The sequence below is a fragment of the Carassius gibelio genome, chromosome B3 (genome assembly GCF_023724105.1).
Source record: "Carassius gibelio isolate Cgi1373 ecotype wild population from Czech Republic chromosome B3, carGib1.2-hapl.c, whole genome shotgun sequence".
NCBI classification, from domain to species: domain Eukaryota; kingdom Metazoa; phylum Chordata; class Actinopteri; order Cypriniformes; family Cyprinidae; genus Carassius; species Carassius gibelio.
Window position 1 is genome coordinate 16,100,512 of NC_068398.1, and position 24,116 is coordinate 16,124,627.

The 24,116-nt window shown below is 38.3% G+C and overlaps 2 protein-coding genes across 16 annotated transcripts in view; one reads left to right on the forward strand and one right to left on the reverse strand.

Moving 5' to 3' along the window:
- Positions 1–417: 417 nt before the first annotated feature.
- On the reverse strand, positions 418–17,483 carry LOC127952266 (mitogen-activated protein kinase kinase kinase 14). 6 transcript variants are annotated; one of them, XM_052550656.1, is made up of 17 exons: positions 13,661–14,136; positions 13,230–13,568; positions 11,371–11,605; positions 11,228–11,267; positions 10,932–11,106; positions 9,790–10,155; positions 7,841–7,975; positions 7,588–7,717; positions 7,318–7,446; positions 3,712–3,810; positions 3,466–3,623; positions 3,173–3,323; positions 2,738–3,088; positions 1,805–1,926; positions 1,464–1,593; positions 1,108–1,208; positions 418–1,019 (listed from the first exon to the last, which is right to left on the reverse strand). In XM_052550656.1, exons 2-17 carry the CDS (start codon positions 13,272–13,274, stop codon positions 834–836), a joined length of 2,553 nt encoding a protein of 850 aa, XP_052406616.1. In that variant the 5' UTR covers positions 13,275–13,568; positions 13,661–14,136; the 3' UTR covers positions 418–833. The 6 variants fall into 6 exon arrangements, with proteins under 6 accessions (XP_052406616.1, XP_052406620.1, XP_052406618.1 ...); XM_052550660.1 differs by lacking the exons at positions 13,230–13,568; positions 13,661–14,136 and adding an exon at positions 17,325–17,483 and having other exon boundaries at positions 1,805–1,914; XM_052550658.1 differs by lacking the exons at positions 13,230–13,568; positions 13,661–14,136 and adding an exon at positions 17,325–17,483.
- A 1,901-nt stretch (positions 17,484–19,384) lies between these two features.
- The window catches only part of gpatch8 (G patch domain containing 8), a 31,208-nt gene continuing 26,476 nt past the window's right edge, over positions 19,385–24,116 (forward strand). For 9 of the 10 annotated variants that reach the window (XM_052553332.1, XM_052553336.1, XM_052553340.1 and 6 more), the window contains exon 1: positions 19,438–19,509. Coding sequence is in view for 1 of the 10 variants with exons in the window: in XM_052553328.1 (XP_052409288.1) it covers positions 19,465–19,509 (45 nt within the window). In the remaining 9 variants the exon portion in view is untranslated. Of the gene's footprint in view, positions 19,510–24,116 lie in introns of all 10 variants that reach the window. The other variant, XM_052553328.1, reaches the window with a different exon arrangement.

Below are 24,116 nucleotides of genomic sequence, written 5' to 3' on the forward strand. Positions count from 1 at the left end.
GCAACACACAGAGTAAACAAAGGTGTGTGTTTGTAGAGTAATATACAACAGCTTCAAACACGGCTCAACCAATCAGAATCAAGGACCAGAACCATCCGTTTTAAAATAAAAACAGTATTCTAACAGTATTAAAGAAGTTCACGTGTGCTAGACACTAGATACTAGCCGTTTTCCTTTAAAAATGTATCTCATTCTCTGGAAAATTAGATCATGAGAAACAAATTCAGCTTTTTGTTCAAACGTCCAGTTGTATGTAATGCAGTGTTGTTATTGTTAACTAAAACTAAGTAAACATTAGATGAAAACGTAACTTAAAAATGTGTTAAGAAATTTTGCCATGCCAACTAACTAACATAAGTTTAGGTCACTGTTTGATGTAAGTTACTCAATCTCAATCACATCTCAATCACAGACAACTGCAAAAAAAGCATATTTTTATTGAATAAATCTAAAATACAGTTCTTAGAAAGAAGATCAGTGATTATTTCATATGGTACATGGTAAGTACATGGTAAACCATACTGGCATTTAAAACTTACTCATATAGGCTCAAGGTTTAAGGCATATACTTGATCGACTAAATGCTTTTGAATCTTACTATTAATCATGAAATAACTCTTTGACGGCTCACAATGTTCTTCCGAACACAGTGCAACAAAAGACATACATCGTTAAAACAACAACAAAATACTGAGAAAGTAAATCAATAATATGACAAGGGCTCAAAAGTTTGGCCGACAAGAGGCACAGATGAGATTCATGCATACTAACTGAATGCACAGGTACTTTGACTGGAACAGAAAGTTCGGCAGGAACAGATGGAGATGGAGAGATCAGTCTCTAGTCTCCAGCATTCCGTCTCTGATCCTCCAGCTCCATGGCAGTTTGCAGTCGGGATGATAGTGGCTGGAGTCAGGGGCTGGGACGCAGCGCAAAAACAGGCTGTTCTCTAGGACCTCTTTGTCATGGGACACCAAGCAACCATCCTCTGTTCGCAGACTGAACACGTTCTCTGAGATCTACACAAGAGGGAAGATTTTAACTTCTAGCAAACAAAGAGTAATGCAAATAAAACTATAAACACACACAGACACACACATAGTTTACCTGGTCGCTGATTCCTCTTGCAACGTGGCCTACTTTCACCCCAGGCATCTCCCGAATGTGAAAGCATCTCCCGTCAAAGTCCCTAATATAAACATCCACACCTAAAGAAACAAAGCACAGATGTGAGCATGGCACAAATAACCATGCTAAATGTCATCTAATAATATCTCCAACACCAACATAACAACAGCATGAGTCAATGAGAGAGCTTAATTTCAAATTTAAATAGCACTATGATTTTTTCCAGGATAATGAGAATCAGCAAATTGAACCAATGTTGGTACGGATTGCTAACAGTTTGGTATCATGCCAACTCTTTGGTTATGTAATGATGTGATCAGGAGTTGTTCACACACCGTCAAAGCAGCGGGGCGGGGGGCCGTGTGTGGGGGCCCTGCTGAAGCTCTGGCCATCTTGTTGGCTGTTGTAAGAAAACACGCCTGAGCTAAGGTCATCATAGGAACCGTCTGACCCACGCCCTGAATCCTGGAAGGAGAAAAAACCCTTTGAATTTCAAATAAGTTGTGATTGGTTTAACTGAGATGGTTTACTAGCAAACAACAGGTGATGGTCGTCAGGAAGTTAAACGTCACTCGTAATATCCCTCTAATGTGTTCACTAGACATGTATCAGGTTATGAGGAATCACAGGCTGCCTCATATTCAGCATTCTGAACTTGATGCTTGGGTTTGTTTACCTTCTTGTCCCAGTATTCTCTGGAGTAAAGGTCGTCGCTGCTGATACACGAGAGCAACTGCTCCTGTTGCTCAGCAGAATGAGGATGGGAAAGACTGCTCACGTAGAAATCTGCAAGGAGAGCTAGACAAGTGTTATAATCTGCAAAGCTACAAACTTTCAATGGCTGTAATCACAAGAAAGAATATTGAGGTTCCGTCCTCATATCTGTGATGCTAATTTTGGGATATGGGACAGAAAAAATGCTAAATGACACCAAAACGCGAATACATTTTCAAAACGTTTACGCTGGATACAGTTTTATTGGTTAAGAATAAATGTGCATAAACTACTATATGACCACATTTACTAAATAAAATACTGTTTTAGAATCTTTTGAATTAATTCACATCTAACATATTTATTCTACGCTATCATTCAAAAGTTTGGGGTTGGTAGGATTTGTTTTTGAAAGGAGTCTCTTATGCTCACCATGGCTGTATTTTTTTTAAATCAAAAATACGATAAATATTTTTCTGTTTTAATATTCTTTAAAATGTACTGAATTTTCAGCATCATTACTCCTGTCACGTGATCCTTCAGAAAACATTCTAATTTGCGGCAAATATTTCTTATTATTATCCACGTTAAAAAATGTTGTGCTGCTTAATATTTTAACGGAAATTGACACTTCATTGCAGATCTTTTCAGTGTTATTTTGTAACACCTTTGAAAAATATAATTTCTATCATTTTTAAATCTTACTGACCCCAAACATTTCTACGATAGTGTGTTTAATAAATGAAGTGGCTTCAAATTCCATTTCTGTTATTTTGTGTCCTTTTTCCCAGAAGTGACAAAGGAAACAATTGTCACTCTTTGTTTCTACGATTTTCTAAATTTGCAACTGAACTGCTATGAATGTGACGTGATCATGTGAGGGCACCCGGCTCACCTTTCCACAGCTCTTTTTCTGGCGCTGTTGCTTCTGGCTCGGTCTTATTGATGATCTGTGGCTCAGGTGAAGTGGTTTGAATGTGGAGCAGTGACTTCGGAGGAGAGTGTTCATCGTTTCTCGTCTCCTCTGTCCGTTTGCCCTGTTTTACCTCGTCTGGCTCATCATTACGTTCCTTATCATCCGCTCTCCTCTTCGACTCCGAGCTCATCCACTGCTGCTCAGAGTTCTCAGAGGACGTGGTGTGGTGGGATGTGGTGGGTGTGGCTGTGTGGGCGGAGTCTGGATTCTCAGGCTTCCCCAGTGGCTTCTGATAGGTTCCTCCTCTTGCGGGGCTGCGAATTCCCCCCACTGCAAATAAATGTATGACTTTTCTAATAGTTTAATATTTAATACACAGCCATTGGTATGTGTTTGGTGGTTATTTATGGTTACCTTCTTTAAGTGCTTTAGCAGTTTTAACAAAAAGTTCTTTGGCAGAGGCTCGTGTGTTTGGATCTTTCTGCAGTCCTGATCTTATGACATCTGCTGTATAGGAGCTGCAGTCCGGAGGGATTTCCCTCACTGGAGGAGGCTCTTCTGCTATCTGTTAGCATGCAAACACAAACAACACTTTGTAAGTGTTATGGCAATGCAAATCATATAGGTTTCACAAAACACTAATTAAAATGGAGTGTGACTTTAAAAGTGGGAGGGGCTTATTCAAACTGTTTCCGATCGTAGCTAACCTTGAGGTATAGTGGGTGGGAATAGTAGCGGGTCCAAGGATGACAGCCGTTGAGCATGTGCAGAAGCATACAGCAGCTGCTCCAGATGTCTGCTTTCGAAGAGCGCGGCTCACTGAGCACCACCTCAGGTGCCATATGACTTTCTGTGCCTTTCAGACCTAAACACATACAAAACCAGTTGATTCATTTAAATATGTGCCTATGTTCACTTGAAATATATTTGAGGCTAGACTGAAATGTACTTACTCTTACAATAACTAAGCCCCTGTTTGTCCAATCTCTCAGAGTATCCGAAGTCACACAGGAATGCATCTTTCCCATCTTCTGACAGCAAAATATTATCCGCTGAAAACAAAACACAAACATGAGAACGCAGTGGTGAGGTAACATGTAAATAACTTATGTCTGCCTGCTCCTGTCCTGTTAATTAAAATCAACAGGAAACTGAAATATGAAGAAATCCACAATGTAATGTACAGTACCATTCAAAAGAAATAAGTTTTACTCCGCAAGGATGCATTAATATGATCTAAACTGACAGTAAAGACATTTATAATGCTACAAAATATTTCTATTTCAAATAAATGCAGATGTTTTGAACTTTCTATTCATCACAGGATCTTGAAAAAAATTATCATGGTTTCAACAAAACAATATATATAAAGCAGCACAACTGTCTTCAGCATTGATAATGATAACAAATGTTTCTTGAGCACTAAAACAGCATATTAGAATGATTTTGTGACACTGAAAATTCACCATCCCAGGAAGAAATTACAGTTAGTAATAGAAAACAGTTGTTTTAAGTTGTAATAATATTTCACAAGATTACTGTTTTACTGTATTTTTGATGAAATAAATGCAGCGTTGGTCAGCAAAAAACTATTATTTTTAAATACATAAAAAAAAAAAATCTAAACCCATTTTGAGGTTTTCTGATTTCAGACCATCCTCAAGAGCATCAAAATGATAGTGCTTTTGCTTGAAACTGAACATAATTTGCTTCTATTTCTGTAACCTTTAATACACTGACATAAAACGTGATTAAATTACTTCATTAACTATTGGTTAGATTTTAGAATGGGTGCAGTACCTATATATACAGTGCATATACAGTAGCCTTAAACTATCTATCTGACTAATAGTTAACCCGTGGAACAAGTGCAAGCCATTTCAAAAGCTGTTTTAATGCATCTATTTTCACAATGCAATACTGTTGAGTCATGCACAATTAGACTAGTAATGCGTATTTAGAAAATAAACATGTTTGCCAGCGGGCACATCTCTTCCCATAAGTCTCTGCTCTAGAACTGGCGATTGGACGGTTCCAGGAAAAGTTAAAATTGGAGTGTGTGAGACTTTCGGTTTCAGAATTGCAAACCACAGCTTGTTGACTGAACAAGAAGAAAAAAAAAAAAGTCTAGATTAAATGACTGATAATCAGACTATTTGGACAGCAGATGGCGCTGTAGATGTCAGAGCAGAAAGGTTTGTTTTACTGCTTGCTTGAATTGAACTGTCCTTTATCAATCTGAATGGCTGATAAAGACATAAAGCTGCTCATTTGGTCTCTCGTGTCCATCTGCATTATACACGGTCAGTTGTTCAGTCAGTGTCTAGTTTCTTTCTCTTGAACTCTCAGTCTCTCCCCTCCTCTCCCCCTCATCTGAACCACATGAGTCATGCTGTGGGAAATTCCCAGCCCTGGGTTGATCACAGTGTACTCTGATCTCCTTTCTCTCTCTCTCTCTCTCTCTCTCTCTGTCTCTCTCTCTCCCCACAGGTGCTTGTTTGTCTCACCTGGTCTCCCGGAAAAACAACAAAACACAGCATTAGAATCAACTTAAATTCCTCGACAACCAATCTATAGTTCTTAAAATTGCTTATGTCTTTATGCAACACATTTGTTAAAAAAAATGCATTTGCTAACAGTGTTTTCTGTGGTAGCTTTGAAAAGAACCGATTCATGAGGCAATTTTATTGCACATGTATTACTCTTTTATAGCTCAGGAGCTATACAAGATAACTTCAATGTTAGTTTTGTATTTTTTTATATATTATGAATTAGTTATCAAAATGAATATATATATATATATATATATATATATATATATATATATATATATATATATATTAGGGGTGTAACGATACGCGTATTCGTATTGAACCGTTCGGTACGACGCTTTCGGTTCGGTACGCGGTACGCATTATGTATACCGAACGGTTCGTTGGAGTAATTAATTATATTTGAAAAAAAAAAAAAAAGAGAGAGAGAGAAATATAATGATATGCGTTCAACAAGGTAGCCCAATAACCCAAACAACGTAACAGGCAACGCCCCTGACACTCCCGAAGAAGAAAAAAACACCATCTTATATGTTTATGTTAGGCTACTCAGCAGGCGCTCGCTCACTCAGTACGCGCTGAAGGCTCGTTGCAAAATGGCCAATGCGTTTAACAGACTAGAAAAAGAAGATCCTCCAGTAACCAACAGGTCTGGTGTTTGGGTGCACTTTGGATTCCCTTTAAGCTATAATGGTGATGGCAAGAGAGTGGTGGATAAAAAAACAACGGTATGTCGCATCTGCAACATGACAGGGTACACCAGCGGGAATAAAAAAAAAAAAAAAAAAAAAACACCAGCGGGAATATCTGGGATATATGCGTCAGTACTATCTGGGAAAAGACGAAAAAAAGGAGAAACATGCACGCAGCAAACTATCCCTGCAGCATTTAGAAACTATAGCTTACAGGGAATCCAACCCAAACACCAGACCTGTTGGTTATTTTAGGATCTTATATTTCTGGTCTGTTAAAGGCATTCGACATTTTGCAACGAGCCTTCAGCGCGTGCTGAGTGAGCGAGCGCCTTAGGGGCCGTTCACATATCGTGCCTAAAAACGCATGGAAAACGCTAAGCGCGTCTTTCTCCTCCTTTCCAAAGCGCTTGGGCAGAAGCGCTCATGAGGCGTCTGTCTTTGCTAAGCAACAATGACGTGCTCTCTCCATGAGACGCGGAAATTTCAGCGAAGGATAAATGGATTTGCAGCTCTAAAAATCGCTTGCAGTAGCTCTGCTACTAAATTTATTTCAAAATTGCAATCCATATACAACTATGATCAGCTGATCCTTCATCTTGGCTGAGCTCTCAACGTTGTTACGGGAAAGGATGAAGCTGATTGGTTAGTTCTTGTCACATGACCCGCGGTGCGCTTGCGGCATTCTGAAAAGTTGAGATGTTTTTACATTTTGCTGTATCTAAAACGTATCGAACCGAACCGAACCGAACCGTGACATCAGTGTATCGTATCGAACCGAACCGTGAATTTTGTGAACCGTTACACCCCTAATATATATATATATTTCAGTTTTAGTAACAGTGTCATGTGCTTTTGTCATTGTTATTGGATTTTATTTGTTTTATATATAATTCTACTTTTTAGTTTTAATAATTTTATTATTTTGATATTGTGCCATATCTGAATAAACATGAGGAAATGTGAGAGGGTCATTTTATTTCACAAAAAAAAAAAGTGTTTTTAATCTCAATTGCTGTTCAGAAGAAACAATTGCGATATTAAGGACATCTGACTTGTGATTTTTCATTTCTCTATGTGGTTTCCAAAGAACTGTGATCCCGAATAAGGAAGTGCAAAAAAACAAAAACAAATGTCCACTTTCCACATAAATAACGCGGAGACGTTAAATGTCAATATAATGTCATCTTTCCACTAAGTGAAATAGAGACAGTCTGGATTAGTGAAGAGAGGACAGAAAAAGAAAAACACCCCTCTAAACCAATCAAATGGTTCTGTGGCATTTGTATCTATCCAGCCCACATTCTGGACGTACCTTTGATGTCTAGATGAAGGACGCGCTTCTTGTGCAGGTGGTTTAGCGCCCCCAATAGTTGTTGAAAGTAGTGCAGGGACAGATCCTCTGGCAGACGGCCTCGTTCCTCCACCAGCTGTCCTAGAGAACCTGAAGAAAGTGCACAGTCATCAAACATCTCTCCATCTCTCCACAAAACACTTCCTTTGAGTAAAACACCAGATATGTCAAATAAGGAATGGGAAAAAGATGAAGGAATAATGAGGTTGTTTGTTTGTTCTGAGCACTTACTGGATTTAAGGTCCATGAAGAGGATGATGGAAGGACCTTCACGCACCACTCCGAAGAGTTCAACCACCTGAGGAGACTGCAGGGCACTCCACGAGCCCACCTCCTCACTGCTGAAACTCACCAACGGCACCTGAAAACACACACACACACACACACGCATCTATGGATCAACAGACAGTGTGACTTACATTTAAATGCCAGCAGTGCCATCTGCCAGAATAATAAGATGGACATAAAAGCAGGGCACAAATACCTTTTTGGCGGCACACATGAAGCCAGTGCCTTTGTCTTTGATGCTGTAGACCTCTCCAAAGGAGCCCTGCTTGAGAAATCTACAGCGTTCATATTCCAGTCCCTCTCTGTACTCATAATTCACTGGTTGTAGCCCCTAAAAAAAAAGAGATGTGAAATGCTGCTGTCAAATGATGTTATGGATGTGTACTGGCCAATACAGTTACAATACGCAATATAGTGACAAAAATAAAAAGCTACTGTGTACATGCATTAGCCATTTAGACTATAATTCTAAGGTATATTCTATGGTATACTATGGACTATATTCTAATAATCATGGAAAGCATAAAAAAGCATAGATTTTTTTAATCTGGCACTTAAGATCTGGTGATCTGTGTGGGCATGTAACTACACTGCCATTCAAAAGTTTGGGGTCTATAAGATTTATTTTTGTATTTCTAATAGATGTCTCTTATACTCACCAAAGCTGCATTTATTTGATAAAAATATAGAAAAAACAACCAAATTGTGATTATTATGATTTAAAATAACTATTTTCTATTTGAATATATTTTAAAATGTACCGTATTTTACGGACTATAAGTTGCACTTTTTTTCATAGTTTGGCTGGTCTTGCGACTTATAGTCAGGTGCGACTTATTTATCAAAATTAATTTTACATGAACCAAGAGAAATGAACAAATAGAAAACATTACCATCTACAGCCGCGAGAGGGCGCTCTATTCTGCTCAGTGCTCCTGTAGTCTACACTGAAGACACAGAGCGCCCTCTCGTGGCTGGAGACGGTAATGTTTTCTCTGGTTCTTAGGTCTAAATAAATGCGATTTATAGTCCAGTGTGACTTAAATGTTTTTTTCCACAGCATGACATATTTTTGGACTGATGCGACTTATACTCAGGTGCAACTTATAGTCCGAAAAATATGGTAATTGTTACCTGTGATGCAAAGTTGAACTTTTTTTTAGCATCATTACTCCAGTCTTTAGAGTCACATGATCCTTCGGAAATCATTCTAATATGATGATTTGGTGCTTTCCGATTTCTTACTATCATCAATTATTAAAATTCTTTTTTTCAAGTCTCTTAAAGAATAACAAGTTCAAAAGAACAGCATATATTATGGAAATCTTTAGTAAAATTATAAATATCTTAACTGGCACTTTTGATCAATTAAATGCATCCTTGCCGAATAAAAGTGTATTTTTTTTATATATTACTCACCTCAAAAGTTTTGAACTGAATTCTGTTTATTTGTTTATAAAAATAAAATAAAAAAAGTTTCATTTCTTGAAAAAGTAAACCAACTTTATATCACTTAGACGTGCAGTAAATATTCAGCCATCTTTCATGATGTAACTTATAATGCTGTAATGGCTAAATAAACGACTTTGGCTTATTTTAGAGTTTTAAGATTTTGTAACAAATTCGGTAAATGCCACAATTTCAATACTAATGCTGTTTTATTACCTAACAGTTCCACAGAAGAACCACTGAAAATGTCTTATTTCAGAGCACATGACAAGCACAGTAAGTGTGAGAAGACGTTTTTTTGTACTGTTCGCCTATTTCTCTTTACAAGGAAACTCCCTAAGCAGAACTAGGCTGGTGAGGTAAACATGAAACCCTGCTGAACACAAGAAAAACAGGAAATCAAGACCGCAAGTCAATTTCTGGCTGTGTGTACACATGCATGCATGTGTGCATGTGTTTCTCACTCTCTCTCTCTCTTCCTCTCTGTATTAGTAAGCCTATGTTGTCTTTATCTGTATTGTCTTTCTAGAGGATTCAGGTTGCGTGTGCCTGTATGACTTACAGGTTGTGCTCTTGTATGTAAATTTGTATCTTTGCGTGCACATCTATGCATCAAGCTCTTTCGGTATGAGTTCACACATGTGTCAATTTCGACATGCTTAAACGTCATATGTTTTAAATGCCATTTCAAATCACCTTTTTGAACAGGATCCCTTCATTCTTGTCGCTCTCCTCTCTGTCGCCCTCATCCCTCTCCTCTCTCAGCAAATCAGTGACAAAGCCATATGCAAAGCAGCGATCTTCGCTTGTAACAAAGTTCCTCAGGGCCGTACAAGCCAGAGGGCATTCGGTCTCACTCCTCAGGGGAGAATTCAGCTCCTCGCTCTCTTGGCTGTAGCTCTGGCAGCAGGAGGGTCTGGGTAAGGAGGTCCGCCGGGACTCCCACTCATAAGAGTTCGAGGGGCCCTCTGTTTCCTGCACAGACACCCTCTCCGTGCTGAGGCCACTGCTGCTGTACGCACTACTGTTGTTGCTGCTGCTGATGCACACTGGATCTCTAACCTGAAACAACAGGACACAAGTTGACTGGACTATTAGAGAGAAAGCCACTTGAAAAGCACTGCATAAAATCAATGATAATTAAAATTCCATTCGGATCTGTAGATGTATCACTTATATCAAGCGCTTCAGGCCTTTAGGGAGAGCTAAAGACAAGCTTTGTTTGACTCAGTGGTTAGCTAATCACTGAATTCCCTCCGAGGTATTGTAAAAGCACAGCAGAGACCAGAGTCTAGTTTTAAATCGACAGGTAATCTTTACATATATTCGGTTGGAAAACGCAGTGTGCTTCCTATCTACGTAACACATTTAGACACCACCAAAACTACACTGATAAGATACAAAGAAAACCTATAGCTGTATCGCACGCATCCTTCATGTATTACGTAATGCCAGGGTGCACTGCGATGAGATCAGTGAAAATAAGCAAGTAGTAAATAACCGTTTTGATATTTACTACTGAACAGAACTTAAAAATGCAATTCAGTCAATATTAGGTTACACTTTGTGCTTATTAGTTTCCAACATGCTACAGTCAGATTCTGCTGACTTTATCTTGTGTGAATTGTAAAAATATTAGTGTCCAGGACATATCTTAGCTTAGAGATCAACGGTTGTTTAGATGATATTGAGTCAGTATCAAAACTGATTAGAGGTTTTGTCACAATTGACATGAATATAAAGAGGATTTAGATACTATACATCAAAGCAGCACATTACGTTTTGGAATGACGCCATTGAATATATCTTTTATACACAGTGAGTTAGTTCAGTCTAACCTGAATGAGAGATGAAGAAAGGCACTCGCCGCTGTCCTGTTCTGGCACTCCGGAGACTCCCACAGACTCACTCACTCGGCTGTCCTTCTCTGCCTGTTTTCGCCGCTGTTTCTTATGCCGTTTCTTTTTGGGCCGACTGCGAGGGAAGGCTCCAAGAAACAACTTGGAGGAGATGCTAAAACGTGGCGGAAAATCAATGTCCGAAAATAAGTTAGTTGCCGTGATATATTAAGTCCTGGTATTAAAACAGAACGTAATGGAACACGCGATTGTGTGACAGTCACACAAGCCTTTACCTGCCATTGGGGCAGAACTCCTGTGAATCCTGGGACTCACCTGTAAAAAAAGAGAAACTATTTAACCCAAATGTATATTTGGATAAAACACTGACAAATCAGTGAAATCAAATGAGTTCATCTGTTTCAGTCTCGGTACTTACACTCTGCCTGTGCAATAATGGATTGTTTCTCGGTCCTCTGTGTCCACTCATGGTCGGCAGTTCCAAGTTCTATGGCCGTCCAGATATTCAACTGATTGGGTTTGTCCCGCTCTCCTCCTTTTCTCTCTGTGCGAGAGCCTGGGCCCAAGCTGGGGCAGTTGAAAGCTTTGATGTCCCTTTGGTCCATGACAGAGAACGGGACAGTGGAGTTCAAAATTCGAGGCATCCTGAAATTCTACGAAACAAAGAAACAGAACAATAAACCAATTCAGTCTTATATTGCTCATTCTAAAGAAGTAACATTGGATGTGTATCCCTAAACCTCTCAGTGCTTAAATACGGTCTATGATTAACTTTTTGCCTCAAGCACACACACACAGCCCAACCGTAAGATTTTGTGGGAAAAAGATCCCACACACCTGGCCTTCACTGACTGGTGCTGGTTATTCTGACTGGCAAGGGAGGGTATTTTCTTTCAAATCCAAATTCATTAAATCTTCCATCTAACCGTGATTGGTCACAAAGCTTGAACTTTGTACCTGCTAAAGGCAACTGAGGCCACTGCTCTCAGTGTTTTCAGTCAACACAAAGACTCTATTCTTCACATGAACACTTCCTGCTCCTCAAAGTTGATTCTGTGGAGCAGGAGGAACCACTAGGGGCGAAACATGAGCTTTCTGCTTATCAAAATGAAGACGGGGGCTGTGTTTTTGACACTGTTTGACGGGATTAAGTTGTACAACCCACGATAAAAGTAAGCTTACCAGCCTTGAGAACTCATTTTGGAACTGAAAAAGTCTTAATTTAGAACATTATATCAGAGCATTATCTCTGATGCATTACCAAAGAAAGTTAGCTTGTTATCATAAACCTAACATCAGTGACTACTTCTCGCTATTTCACTCTGGGTATATGTGGGAGGTTTTCTTGGTTGACATTTTCAAATCAAATTCCTCAGAAGGTGTGGTTGAAATATTTTCTTCTAGTTCCTCATTGTTTTGAAGCACAGTGATGCATTTGTTAATTGAATGCAGTGTGTATAAGAAATAGCAGTTGTGCCTTGCTTAAGCATTATTTGGTCTGTATTTGACGTCTTTTAGACATATATGATCCCTCAAAGTGTGCCAAAAGGTTGGAATACACTACATGACTTTTGCCGTGATTTCAGCCCCGATTTAGTCTGAAGTAGTTGACGCTAGTCGCCAAAAAGACGCTAGCCCGTCAGCAGATTTGAGTTGACAGCATTCACAGAAAATCACAGTTTATGATAATCTCCGACTCTGATTTCTGTAACTTCAGACTCGATTTTAGAACACATATTGTTTTCATTTGTCACGAATCCAGCAACAAAAAGTTTCTGCATTTAGTTTATTGGGATCTGAACGATTTTAAAGTCTGGTAGTGTGTGATCCTCAGTCGTTTAGTGTACGATGCATAGCGTTTTATAATCTGTTTGGAGTCTTATAGTGTATTTCGGCCTGCATTGTATAGCAACTGCAAAAACACCAGCCGAAATCACTCACAAAACCTTGTGAGCGCCCCACACTGGCATCCGCTCACATTACTTTAGCATTGTCATGGCAGGCCCTAAAAACAGCAACCACATTTACTTAGCTTTAACAAATGTGCAATCATTTACCTTTATAACATTGCATTTATAAAACCAATCAAAGAGGCAAAATGAAAAACATGAGTACTCTAAAATCTGAACAAGCAAATCTTTTTGCTCCATTCAGCTGGAAAGATCTGCACAGCCTGGAGAAACTCTAATGCAGTTACAGCATGTTGCATCAGTGAGCCTTTATATGACCCCAGTTAATCTGTCCCACACTCTCCCTTTCCCTTTCCCTCTCTCTTACCTCTACACTAAGAGAAAACAGGCCTCCATCTAAAACCAACGTCATCCATGTAGATGCCGCCAAAGGTTTATTGGCTGCAAGGAGTCGAATCCTCCATTTTGATAGCTTATGGAGAAGCTGTTACATCATCCAAATGAATTCAGAGAGCACTCACGGCACTGTGGGAAGATAGAAATCCATCCGACAGCGCTCCATACATGAGCAATGGAAAAATGTTGCAGGAAAGTCACGCAGTCGAGCAAACTGTAGTTCCTCAAACGTTCCTCAGGCTGTGAGCAGTTTCACACGAGACACCCAGCAGAGACTGACATCATGAGACCGCCACTGCTGCTCAATGTCCTTTCCATTACAGATTCAGTGATGATTAGCAAACACGCACCCACTTTAATCAGGCACACGAGCAAAGGCAAGAGAGAGAGAAGAAAACCTACTGCTTTTTAAATGCAGCTTCACATGCATAGAGCAAAACATGAGAGATCTCGTATGATATGATCCGATCTATCACAGCCGGTTCCTTCTCTTTCTCTCTCTCTCCTTTCGTCAGCTACACCTCTGACGATTGATTCCTGCTGGCTCTCTGCCATGTAAACAGCATCTGTGCTCTGATTGGATGGAGCTGATTTACGGGAAACCCATCTCCATTTCCCCTCCCTGGGCTCCCCTCCTCCTCCTTTCTCTTTAACTTCACCTGCAGCCTCTCGTTCTTTAACTGAACTTTATCTTGTGCAAATAGATCCACCTCAGACCCTTATTTTCCATTTATGTGTGTCTATGTTTTTAGCGTTGATCCTCTTAAAGGGATAGTTCACCAAATTGTTGATTTCATTTACTCGCCCTCATGTCATCCTTCATGACTGATGTTTTTTGTAGACCATAAAAAATGTTTTGAGAAACCAATGTTCTTTAAAATATCTTATTTCATGTTCCACAGAGAAAGTGAAGTCATATGTTTCAGACTACTGAGGGTGAGTAAATAATGATAGACGTAATATTAATTCCGTTTTTTTTTTTACCTAATTCTTTCTTGCAAGTAGGCGGGCATCGTTCAACAAAATACTGAAAGATTTTACTGGTAAGAAGTGGCATTTAAAATGTCCAATTTGTGTTTTGTTTATTGCGTTGAAGACCTCATCAAACTGAGAAAAGTCAGATCTTGCTCATCTACTGTAACCTGACAATTCACTGACGTCAAGTTACTTGTCACTGGATTCCCACATCAAAGTCTACATCCTAAATGCTGTCGTAATATCCTACTCAAAGTTCAAAGTATACTTTTGTACATGTAGTACTATGAAGTTATCCAAATATAAATATTGCTACTGACAAGACTCTGTAACAAATGTTTGTAATAAAACAAATTGCAGCAATGACTGTCCCTAAATGACTTCTATCTACACACCTTTCCTGTTTTTTAATATATATATATATATATATATATATATAACTGGTTTGACTGCTTCACTGAATGGGTTTCAAGTTAGAAATAACTTTGTCAGCTAAAAGGTATGTCAATACAATAAACAAGCTCATTTCATTACATCACTGTTTCCTCTTTGAAGGAACTGGAGCTGAAACATTTTTTTGACATTAAATATTTCTCATTAAGTTACACTACCATTCAAAAGTCGGTACATTTTTATTATTAAATAAGGAACTAAAAAATTCATCAAGGATACATTAAATTGATCAAAAGAGACTAATCATAATGTTACAAAATATTTAGGTTTCAAATTCTGTTCTTTCAAACGTTCTATTAAATCAAAGAATTCTGAAAAAATAGTGCTACGGTTTTCACAGTTTTCAACATTCATAATAATAAAAAAAACGTCTTGAGCACCAAATCAGTAGATTAGACTGATTTCTGAAGGATCATGAGAAACATGATTTTTTTTTTTCTTTTCTGTATTTTCGACCAGATAAATGCAGCCATGTTAAGCACAAGAGACTTTTTGCAAAATTTTTCTAGGCACATCTGTCATAGTCAATTAATGTTCAAGCTACTACAGAACCAGAAGTTACGCCACACCCTGCATCTGTCATTTCTAATTAACAGTTCAAGGGAAACGGTGCAGTTTGGCTTATAACGTTAACGGACGTTAACATTTCATCAACGCATCAAAACTCACAGCCTGTAATTATCAACAGATAAAAAAAAAAAAAATGCAGGTTCTGCATTTTTGTTTAAATGTCAAAAGTTTTTTGCAGAAGTGAGAAACAGAGCTAGCTACAGGCAGATGAGGAAGAAAACGCAATCCAATTCAGCGAACTACAGCAAACAGAAGTGTGGATGTTTTGGACAGCTCAAACAGGAACAATGTGGTACTGAGGCCAGGGACCGGGCCGAGAAGAAAAACACATGCTAAGAGGTATAATGATAGCCTTTTACCACTGAAGTGTGTGACAAAAAACATTGGTTTAGCCTTCGGGAATGTCCACTTCACAATGACTGTGTTTGTGTTTGTAAGACCAGACATTAGGCAATTACACAGTCTTTATCACTAAGTGGTAAAACAGTGGTTTTCTTGGAAAATGTGACACTTGGGTGTGCGCTATTGTATATGAAGCTCCATCACTTAAAACTACTGCCTTTTTACTTTACACATTCAAAGCGATTGGTTGAAAGTGCAAACTGGTTGAAGCATGACAACCAATTTTCCAATTAAACACTACAGGTGAATAGGGTCAAACTGATAAATATCATCCTACTCTCCCAGTTTATAATTAAAAAAAAAAACATCACATTTTTGTATTGGTTTTCTGAAATGTTAGATTTACATATTCAAATTAAGAAATATCTTAAAAGTGCACTAATTTGCATACATTTCCAAAACAGATGCAGAAAATTGGATAAATACATGTTCAATATTCAAGATTAATTTGGTTGACATATTAGACAAATCACTCCATAAATCAGAAAATACTGTAAAAAGCCAAAAACATTAATATATATATATATATATATATATATATATATATATATATATATATATATATATATTATTATTTATTTTTTTATTTTTTTCGTTATCAAATTTAAAGAATACAATTTCATATAAACCAGGCGAATAATAGATGAACAACTAGATCTGAGACAGGAATAAAACTGTAAAGCTTGGTTTAACTGAAGTGGAGATAACTACCTTGGTGCATAAGGGGGGAAAATAATTTGAAGAAAAATGCCTTTCAAGATAGATTGTAAATTAAAATCTACAGATTCAAGTAAATAAAGGGTAATAAATTAAACACTTGAATGTGCAGTGAATTTTTGATGCTTGTTTTTTTACTAGTCTGAAAGAAGACGACGTGTTATGGAAACAAAATAACCTCAAAATTGACCACTGCATGAAAAAACAAAAAGGGTTTTCACACACACACACACACACACACACTGAGACATTAAGCAGTGACTCACTCACGCCCCCACACATGAACAAGATGCTTCTGGCCTGAGTAAGTCCTGCTAAAGTCTAAACTCAGGGACTGTGGAGGCCTGCATGTTATGGACCTGTTACTCATCCCACTGCAAACCTGTCAGGGGCCCCTCTGCACTTTTGCCACCAAGAGACACACAGTACATAAACGCTGTTGCTATGAAACTATTTCCATTTCATTACATACAGGCTTTCGAGGATAGACACTGAACACGTGATAACAAACTTTGCACTTATGCACTGTATATGAAGGGGGTATGAACTGTCCTACAGTAGATCCGTGCACACTCAAGGCAAATTTAAAAGTTGAGCAACTGAATACATGATGGCTATTTTATTAATGTTACATGATGAATATGTAGAGGTACATAACTTTCTTCCTTAACATTTCACATTCGAGAGATCTGTGCAAGAAAATGATCTTTTAGACATTTATATGAGCAGTCTTTTGAAAGCTCGCGAGTTCTGGCATGGAGAAAAGCATGAAAGCATTTTTAAATGATGAAAGGCAGAAGCGTTTAACTTCCTCCTCCGCCATTTCGCACAAATTCCGGAGAGAAAATACTCCGAGGCAGAATTGAGTGACTTCAGCTCGTTACCTATCAAAGACAGGCCTTCGTGACGAACACTATAAGGGTAATTCATTAAAGTTAAGGGGACTTACCTTAACTGTTTTTAATAAGACGAGAGAATGTGTCTTGTGTCGGACGTTGTCGAGCTCTTCTGATCGCTTAGAGACAGGAAGACGGAGGATGCGAGTCAAATCCTAGTGCGCTGCCTACATAGACAGCATTTTCGGGCGTCACACACGCGTTCACGCGGCTGTCTAGATAGACAGTTCACTAGGTTTTCAGACACGAACGTGACATCACGGCTGAAGATTCATATTGAAAGTAACGTTTTCTAAAGGCCGTTAAAGTTGGCGTTAAATAGACAGATCGACTGTTTATATCAAAACAGTTTTGTTTTGTGAATTCTTATGTATTAAAAGACAAATTCTATAGAATAACATATAGGATGTAGAACGTAGAACGTAGAACGTTTTAAACTTTCATTTTGTTCAGATGCTTTTAATGGGAAATAATGAGAAAGTGACATACCCACTGATACCTGTTCAAAAATGTGGGACAATTTCCGTTGATCAAGTTACCTCACAACATTTGAATTGCGGTGAGGAGGCACGTCAGTGGTTTAAAAAAAATATATTTTATTTTTTTAATTTAATTATTTTTAGCTAAATAACATTTATTATTCATCTTCCGTGCAGAAATCTACAGTTTTCAGTAGTATAACGCCAATGTTTTGGTCTACAGCCCCATCTACCGGTACACATTGGTTTCACATATAGTATACGCTCACTCAAAAGTTGGACAAAGAAACATCCCATGAGAGGATGAGGAAAAACTTGAAAGTAATATAATTTTGAAACTGGGCCAGTCAGCCAGCCTGGGAATCCTGAGGAATGTTTTTAACTCATGTCCAACTTGACGTAACTGTTTCCTCTGCCTTGTCCCATCTGCGGTAGAATAAGAAAATGGACTGGATTCTGTAGAATTTGGTCTATGGTCAAGTGACCTAATCTGTGACTGAATTATCTAAATTATATGATGCTTTTATTTTGCTTTACATAGGTTTGGGATGAAACCAAAACCACTTTGTTTGCTTTTCAGCTGTGAGCAGAATCACTTAAAAATATTTGATTAGCTCTGGGCAATGCTGTATGAATGTGGTTTGTTGAGCCTGTCTTTTAAAACTGGCGATGCCATGAATTACATGCAAGAAATACTGATTGTGTGATGAGCATTTCTCCAAAGACTATAGAATACCCTTAAACAGACTTTTTTATTTCACACACCTTTATTAGTAAGTTTTGTCTTATCTCAATGACTAAATCTATTACAGTTCATACTTTGCATTGAAGGCCTGTGTTATGTATACAAACTTAGTACCTATTGTATATGAATCTCCATCACTTATGAATGTTATATAACCTTTAAACTACTATATACATTGAAAAACATGGTTGCAAAGTTCAAATTGGTTGAGGCATGAAAACCAATTTACAACTTTATACTTTAGTAGCCAACCTAAGCGCTAAATTTATGTTTGTTTTTAAAATATTAAACAGTACGTTTATTGGTGAAATGTTGCAATTATCATATTACGAGACTATTACACTAATGTTGTTGTTGGTGTTTTAGTTTAGTGTACTACTGGAGAATTTATAGTTATATATTTACTTTGACAAGCTTGTGAGCCAACGTGATTTTTATTTTTTTTGTTTTTCTGGCACCAGAGGGGGTCCTCATAGTAACTTACAAAAGATATCTGACACAATGAATGATAAATGCTATATACATAATACAATAAAATAGCAAAACAACCATATCTTATAACAAACTGAATAAAATATGTATAGCCTATTGGCATTGTTCAGTCATTATTCGGTCATTCAGAAACAGAGATTTAAAAGGTTTATATAAAATAGTACTAGCAACTGTAAACCACATCTTAAAAATTTGATAAAAGGGTCCAGAATCTTTTTTTTTTTTTGCAATAAATGCTCGGTATTCCTACACTTTACCCTTCAAGATATGAAGAACAAACACCAGCGATGGTTCTAATGCTTTATTCCAGAGCCAATGCGTTCGCAGTACGAAGCTCTTAGGTGATTGGACAGCTAGCCCATCAATCAACAGAGGCGCTCTGCCATTGGTCTATCGCTCATCCGCTTACTTTCCTGGGCGTTTCAGTCAACGGAGAAACAAGTCGGAGCGCAGGAGACGAGGCGAGCAGGAGAGAAAATGGCCGACAGATTCTCTAGATTCAACGAAGAACGTGATTTCCAGGTAAAAAAAATAAAATAAAAATACTGCAAGAGCTGCACGTGTCCGAAACATATTGGATAACCGTGCGTCTCAGAGAGCAGTGCGTTGTACAATGTGGTATTATTTGTTTGAGGCACTGAGCCTAGCGCTGCCTCTATGACACTACAACAGCGCTATCGTCCCGATTTAGCAGTGACAAGCGTGAGACCAGTGAGCTCTCCGTGTCGCTTTCCTGGTTACCTCATACATTTTTAAACATTTCCAGTGAATATCCAGATGGCCGCTGAAGTTTGAGAAGTGTCGTTATGTGACCCCTTGTGTTTGACGAGATATGTTGTTAATTTGAGAAGGGGTTTTGACGCTAAGAGAATAACTGCAGCTGGCCTGGCACTGAGAGATAAACGCCTCAGTCAAAAGAAGATGAGCAAATATCTCATGTACTAACGGCCACCCGCCTGTAATGTTAATCATTTGAATATCAAATGTTTGTTTCTGCTTGTGAAGCTTCAAAATCAAAATCTGAGTTTTTTTAATTCAAGCTCTTTTAACTTTGCTAGGACGTTAGCTGTGAAGTCATGTCTTGTGTATGCTCGCGGTTTTGGCTATATGTGAATAATACAGGCATTGTTTGATTTGTTTTTGCTTTGTTTGTTTTTTTTCTGTCTCAGAATGACTCTCGTCGTGCACAATGGCATGTTTGTGCTGTATTTTGCATAGGTGATTTGCAAGTTATGCCAGTAACAAGTTCTGTATTATTGATGCATGGACTCAGAGTGTGATGAGAGAGATCCGTTGTTTATTGCATTTTGCTGATGTCAGATGAGCGTTGGCATGTCATAAATAAAACAGTTGTTTTATTTTTAAATGGTTTATTGAGTGAGGCATGTAACATTTTCTGTGCATCTCTTGAGAAATGGTGCTGTAGACCTTCTCGGGCAGTGCTCAAGGAATGTTGTTTTTGTCTTTATGAACGGTGTTGTTTGTCTTCTTGAGGGTTTATTAATATAATTATTTATGGTCCTTCTGGGAAGGTTCTCTACTGATTTATCTAAAGGCTGGGATTGTTTTGTCCTTCACTGATGTGTAGGCAGATGGCCCATGTTGTCCAGCTCCCATCTGAAAGAAGGGTTTCCAAAACCACCCAGTTGGGTTGTGCATGGAGCATTGAGAGGAACAAACAGGCTTTTATTAGCGTGCCCACGAACAGTGTGAAGCCCTTAGTTTAGATTAGAGCCAGCGGCCAGCTGAGAGCTTCGCCTTGGCAATTTGTCAGGGGTTGGCGACAGAATTAACAGCATTTGTTTATTCTTTAAACAATCGATAGTAGTGTTTGGAAACTGTGGTTGTGGCTTTTTAAAACTTTTTTTTTTTAACCAATTTTTGGTTTTAGCAGCCTTGTTAGACTAGTGTCAGAAGTTTGGAGTTAGTAAGATTTCAGTGCTTGTGTATAGCAACAACACATTTTGTCAAATTGTAGAAACGCATACATTTTCTGTTTCAAGTAAACTTTTTTATTATTATAAAATCCTAAATCATTAATCAAGCTTTCACCAAAAAATATTAAGCAGCACAACTGTTTTCAACATTTATGATATTAAGAAATATTTTTGAGGAGCAAATGAGAATATAAGAATAATTTCTGAAAGATCATGTGACACTGAAGACTGGAGTAATGGCTAAATTTAAGTTGTAATAGTTTTGCATAGTATTATTGTTTTTACTGTATTTTTGAGCAGCCTTGGTGACCAGAAGAGACTTATTTACCGGTAATGAACTTTACAACATCTTTTGAGCAGTATTTTATATTTTTATAATTTATTTTATTTTAAATTAATTTATTTTATTTTAAATTAATTTATTTTATAATTTTTTATTTTTGTTTTTAATTGTTTATTTTATTATATTTTATATTTTCCCTATTCTGATAAATAAAATAAACCTACTGTACGCATGCAAGACTTGCATAAGTCAATAGAAATGTTTTACTTTGCATGCACACTGTCTGTTTTATTTTATTTATTTATTTACTCACATTCATTCATTCATTCACTTGGTTTACTGTAGGTTGGCCCTAAATAAATAAAATGCACAACAAATATTAGACGCGGTATTTGGAATTAGACAGGGTTAATTATCGAGATGAAATGAAATGCATCACAGTGCATGTTAGTGAACCACATCATATATAGAAAACTAAAGTCAAAGTTCATTTGGAGCATGGACATCTAAAAACCCCTGTTAAAGAACAATGACACGAAGAAGGCATAAGAACTCTTCAGATGTATTTGTTTAAGAAAAAGTAGTTTCTCTTTGCACATTTACATTTCTGACTTTTTTCAGCCGATTGTCAAAATCACATTTTTAGAGTTTTAGCATGTTAAGATGCAGATTTTGATATGTTAAGGAGAATATAACAAATAAGTCCATGAAATCTTGGAAGACTGAAAGTAAATCTTTATACACGTCCTACAGAGGTCACTTTCAGAAATTCATAACTGTGGGCATTGTTCTTGTTCTCCCTTGGGTTTTTCCTTTACGTTTTTTCTTTCTCTCTGTCTTAGGCGAGGCAATGGATTGAGAATTCAAATGCTTTGTGTGATTACCTGCGTAGAATTTTTATCTTTGACAGAAGTGTCTCTTGCTGACTGTGGTCAGCATACCAATGTTCTGGTCTGTGTACTTTCAGGTCCTGATGGAGTGGTCAGTTTTGTATGTTTGTTGCTTCACCTTTGTGCCTTTGGTCTATCTTTATTCATGAGGTACGTTTATATAAATCTTTCGTTTTATGCAACAGACACAGTCTGGCAGTCTCTGACACCGGCTGGTCTTTAGTTGACTGTTGGCTTTTTTCACTTGCAGTGTCTGGCAAACAACCCGAATGCACTGCATATTTGTATTTGTGAGCCTGAAGAGGCTAAACAAGTCCACCAGTATTGGTTTGACATGTTTTGCGCAGCTTGTCGGTGAACAACGGCTCTTTGTAGTTAATGCTGCTCCATGTGAAAGCGCGCAGGTGATGGAGATTTACTGGTGATGGTTTTACTGACAAGATGCGCATTAAATATTGCATGCGATTTATCGTGTAGCCCTACAAGACACCATGCAGTTTCATGTGGATTGGTTCAGCGTTGCATTCTGCAGTTTGCTCAAGGTTGTGATGTCTCTAATCGGGTGATGGAGTGGGATTATTTATCTTGGCTGTGGCAGTTTCTCTCTCCATGTTTGGTTGTGTTTTCTAGCTGCAGCGCTGAGGTGTGTGAGGGATCTCAGAGATGGGTTGCAGAACTTGGGTTGTGAGTTCAGCTTAAAGTCTGATGAATCATGCCACGCGGTCTGAGCCACATGTTCTGCTTGGTTGATCCACAACAGACCAGCTGTCAGTCAGATTCCAGCTTTGTGCTTCTGTCTTGGCTGCAGTCAAACAAGGGTTTTGTGTGAGTGCATTGCTTCTTTCCGCTTCGAGCAAAGCCTCCATGTTGATTTCTTCTTTCTTGATATAGATCGATGTGCCCCGTGCCATATTCTCTCTCAGTGGTTGTCCTTTCTGTTCAAACTTCTGCTTGTATGAGGCTCCTGAGGGGTCTGGACTCAACTGTCACTGATCCTGCTGTCGCCGCGCAGATGTCTTTGCTACCAGCAGACGGGATGAGAGTAAAATCGGTGGAGGATGGAAATGCATTTCCCAGAAAGGTCTTCCGCAGGGGGCGTCACAGTCTGTCTCTCATTTCTTTTAGTTCTTTTAGTCTCAAATTGAAGAGCAGTATTTTTAGCTGAACTGTTCTTTTAATATTACTATATACATTTTAGTGTTAAATTATCTGCAGTCCAAGTTAGATCAGTCCATGATGTTGTTTATGTATTTATGTCCTCATTGAAACGACAGATGCTGAAATTACTGCAAGCGTCACGCGCTTCAGTCTATGTAGTAAACAAACCATTCATTCATTAACACTGAACATGCAGGATTCAGATTTCAACCAACTTTTGCGGCTTAACATTTACAGATACAGATACCAGTGAAATATCCACTTTTATTGGTCATATTTGACTGCTCGATGCAGCAAATGACCAATCAGAGTTAAGTTTTCTAGAGAGCTGTGTTATACATGATTGCTGCCCGCCCTTTTCACATTATCATCAGTTGTAGATGAGCAGTGGGATCATACAGACCTCTCATAATGAGTCTGACCCTGCTCATCAGCTGTTCGGCTGAACGCTAAGCAAGCTGCTCCTCGGATGTTTAACTGAGTGTTTTTTGTGTGTATGTAAGTGTGGAGTGTAAATTCAGTGAACAGGTGCCGTTTCAAGTCTAACAGCTTTAAGCAGAGACTCGGGTCAGAGTTTAAACAAAGACCGACTGATTAGATGAGAGGAGGATATAGTAGCCTCATCCTTCATTTGGGGAACACACAGTCTCTAGTTGCAGCACTGCGCTGTGTCAGAGGGCAGGAGCGTGTCAAATCGTGACCCTGCTGAGAGTGTGTTTTCTGTGTTTGAAAGAGCGCACAGTATTCCCGTTGGATGTAAGTCGGAGTTTGCTGTTGAATGTTGTTCCACCGAAAAATGTCAAGCGCAACCGCTGTGTTGTTGAGTGAATTTATGACGGTTTTCTTCATAATCTTGTAGTG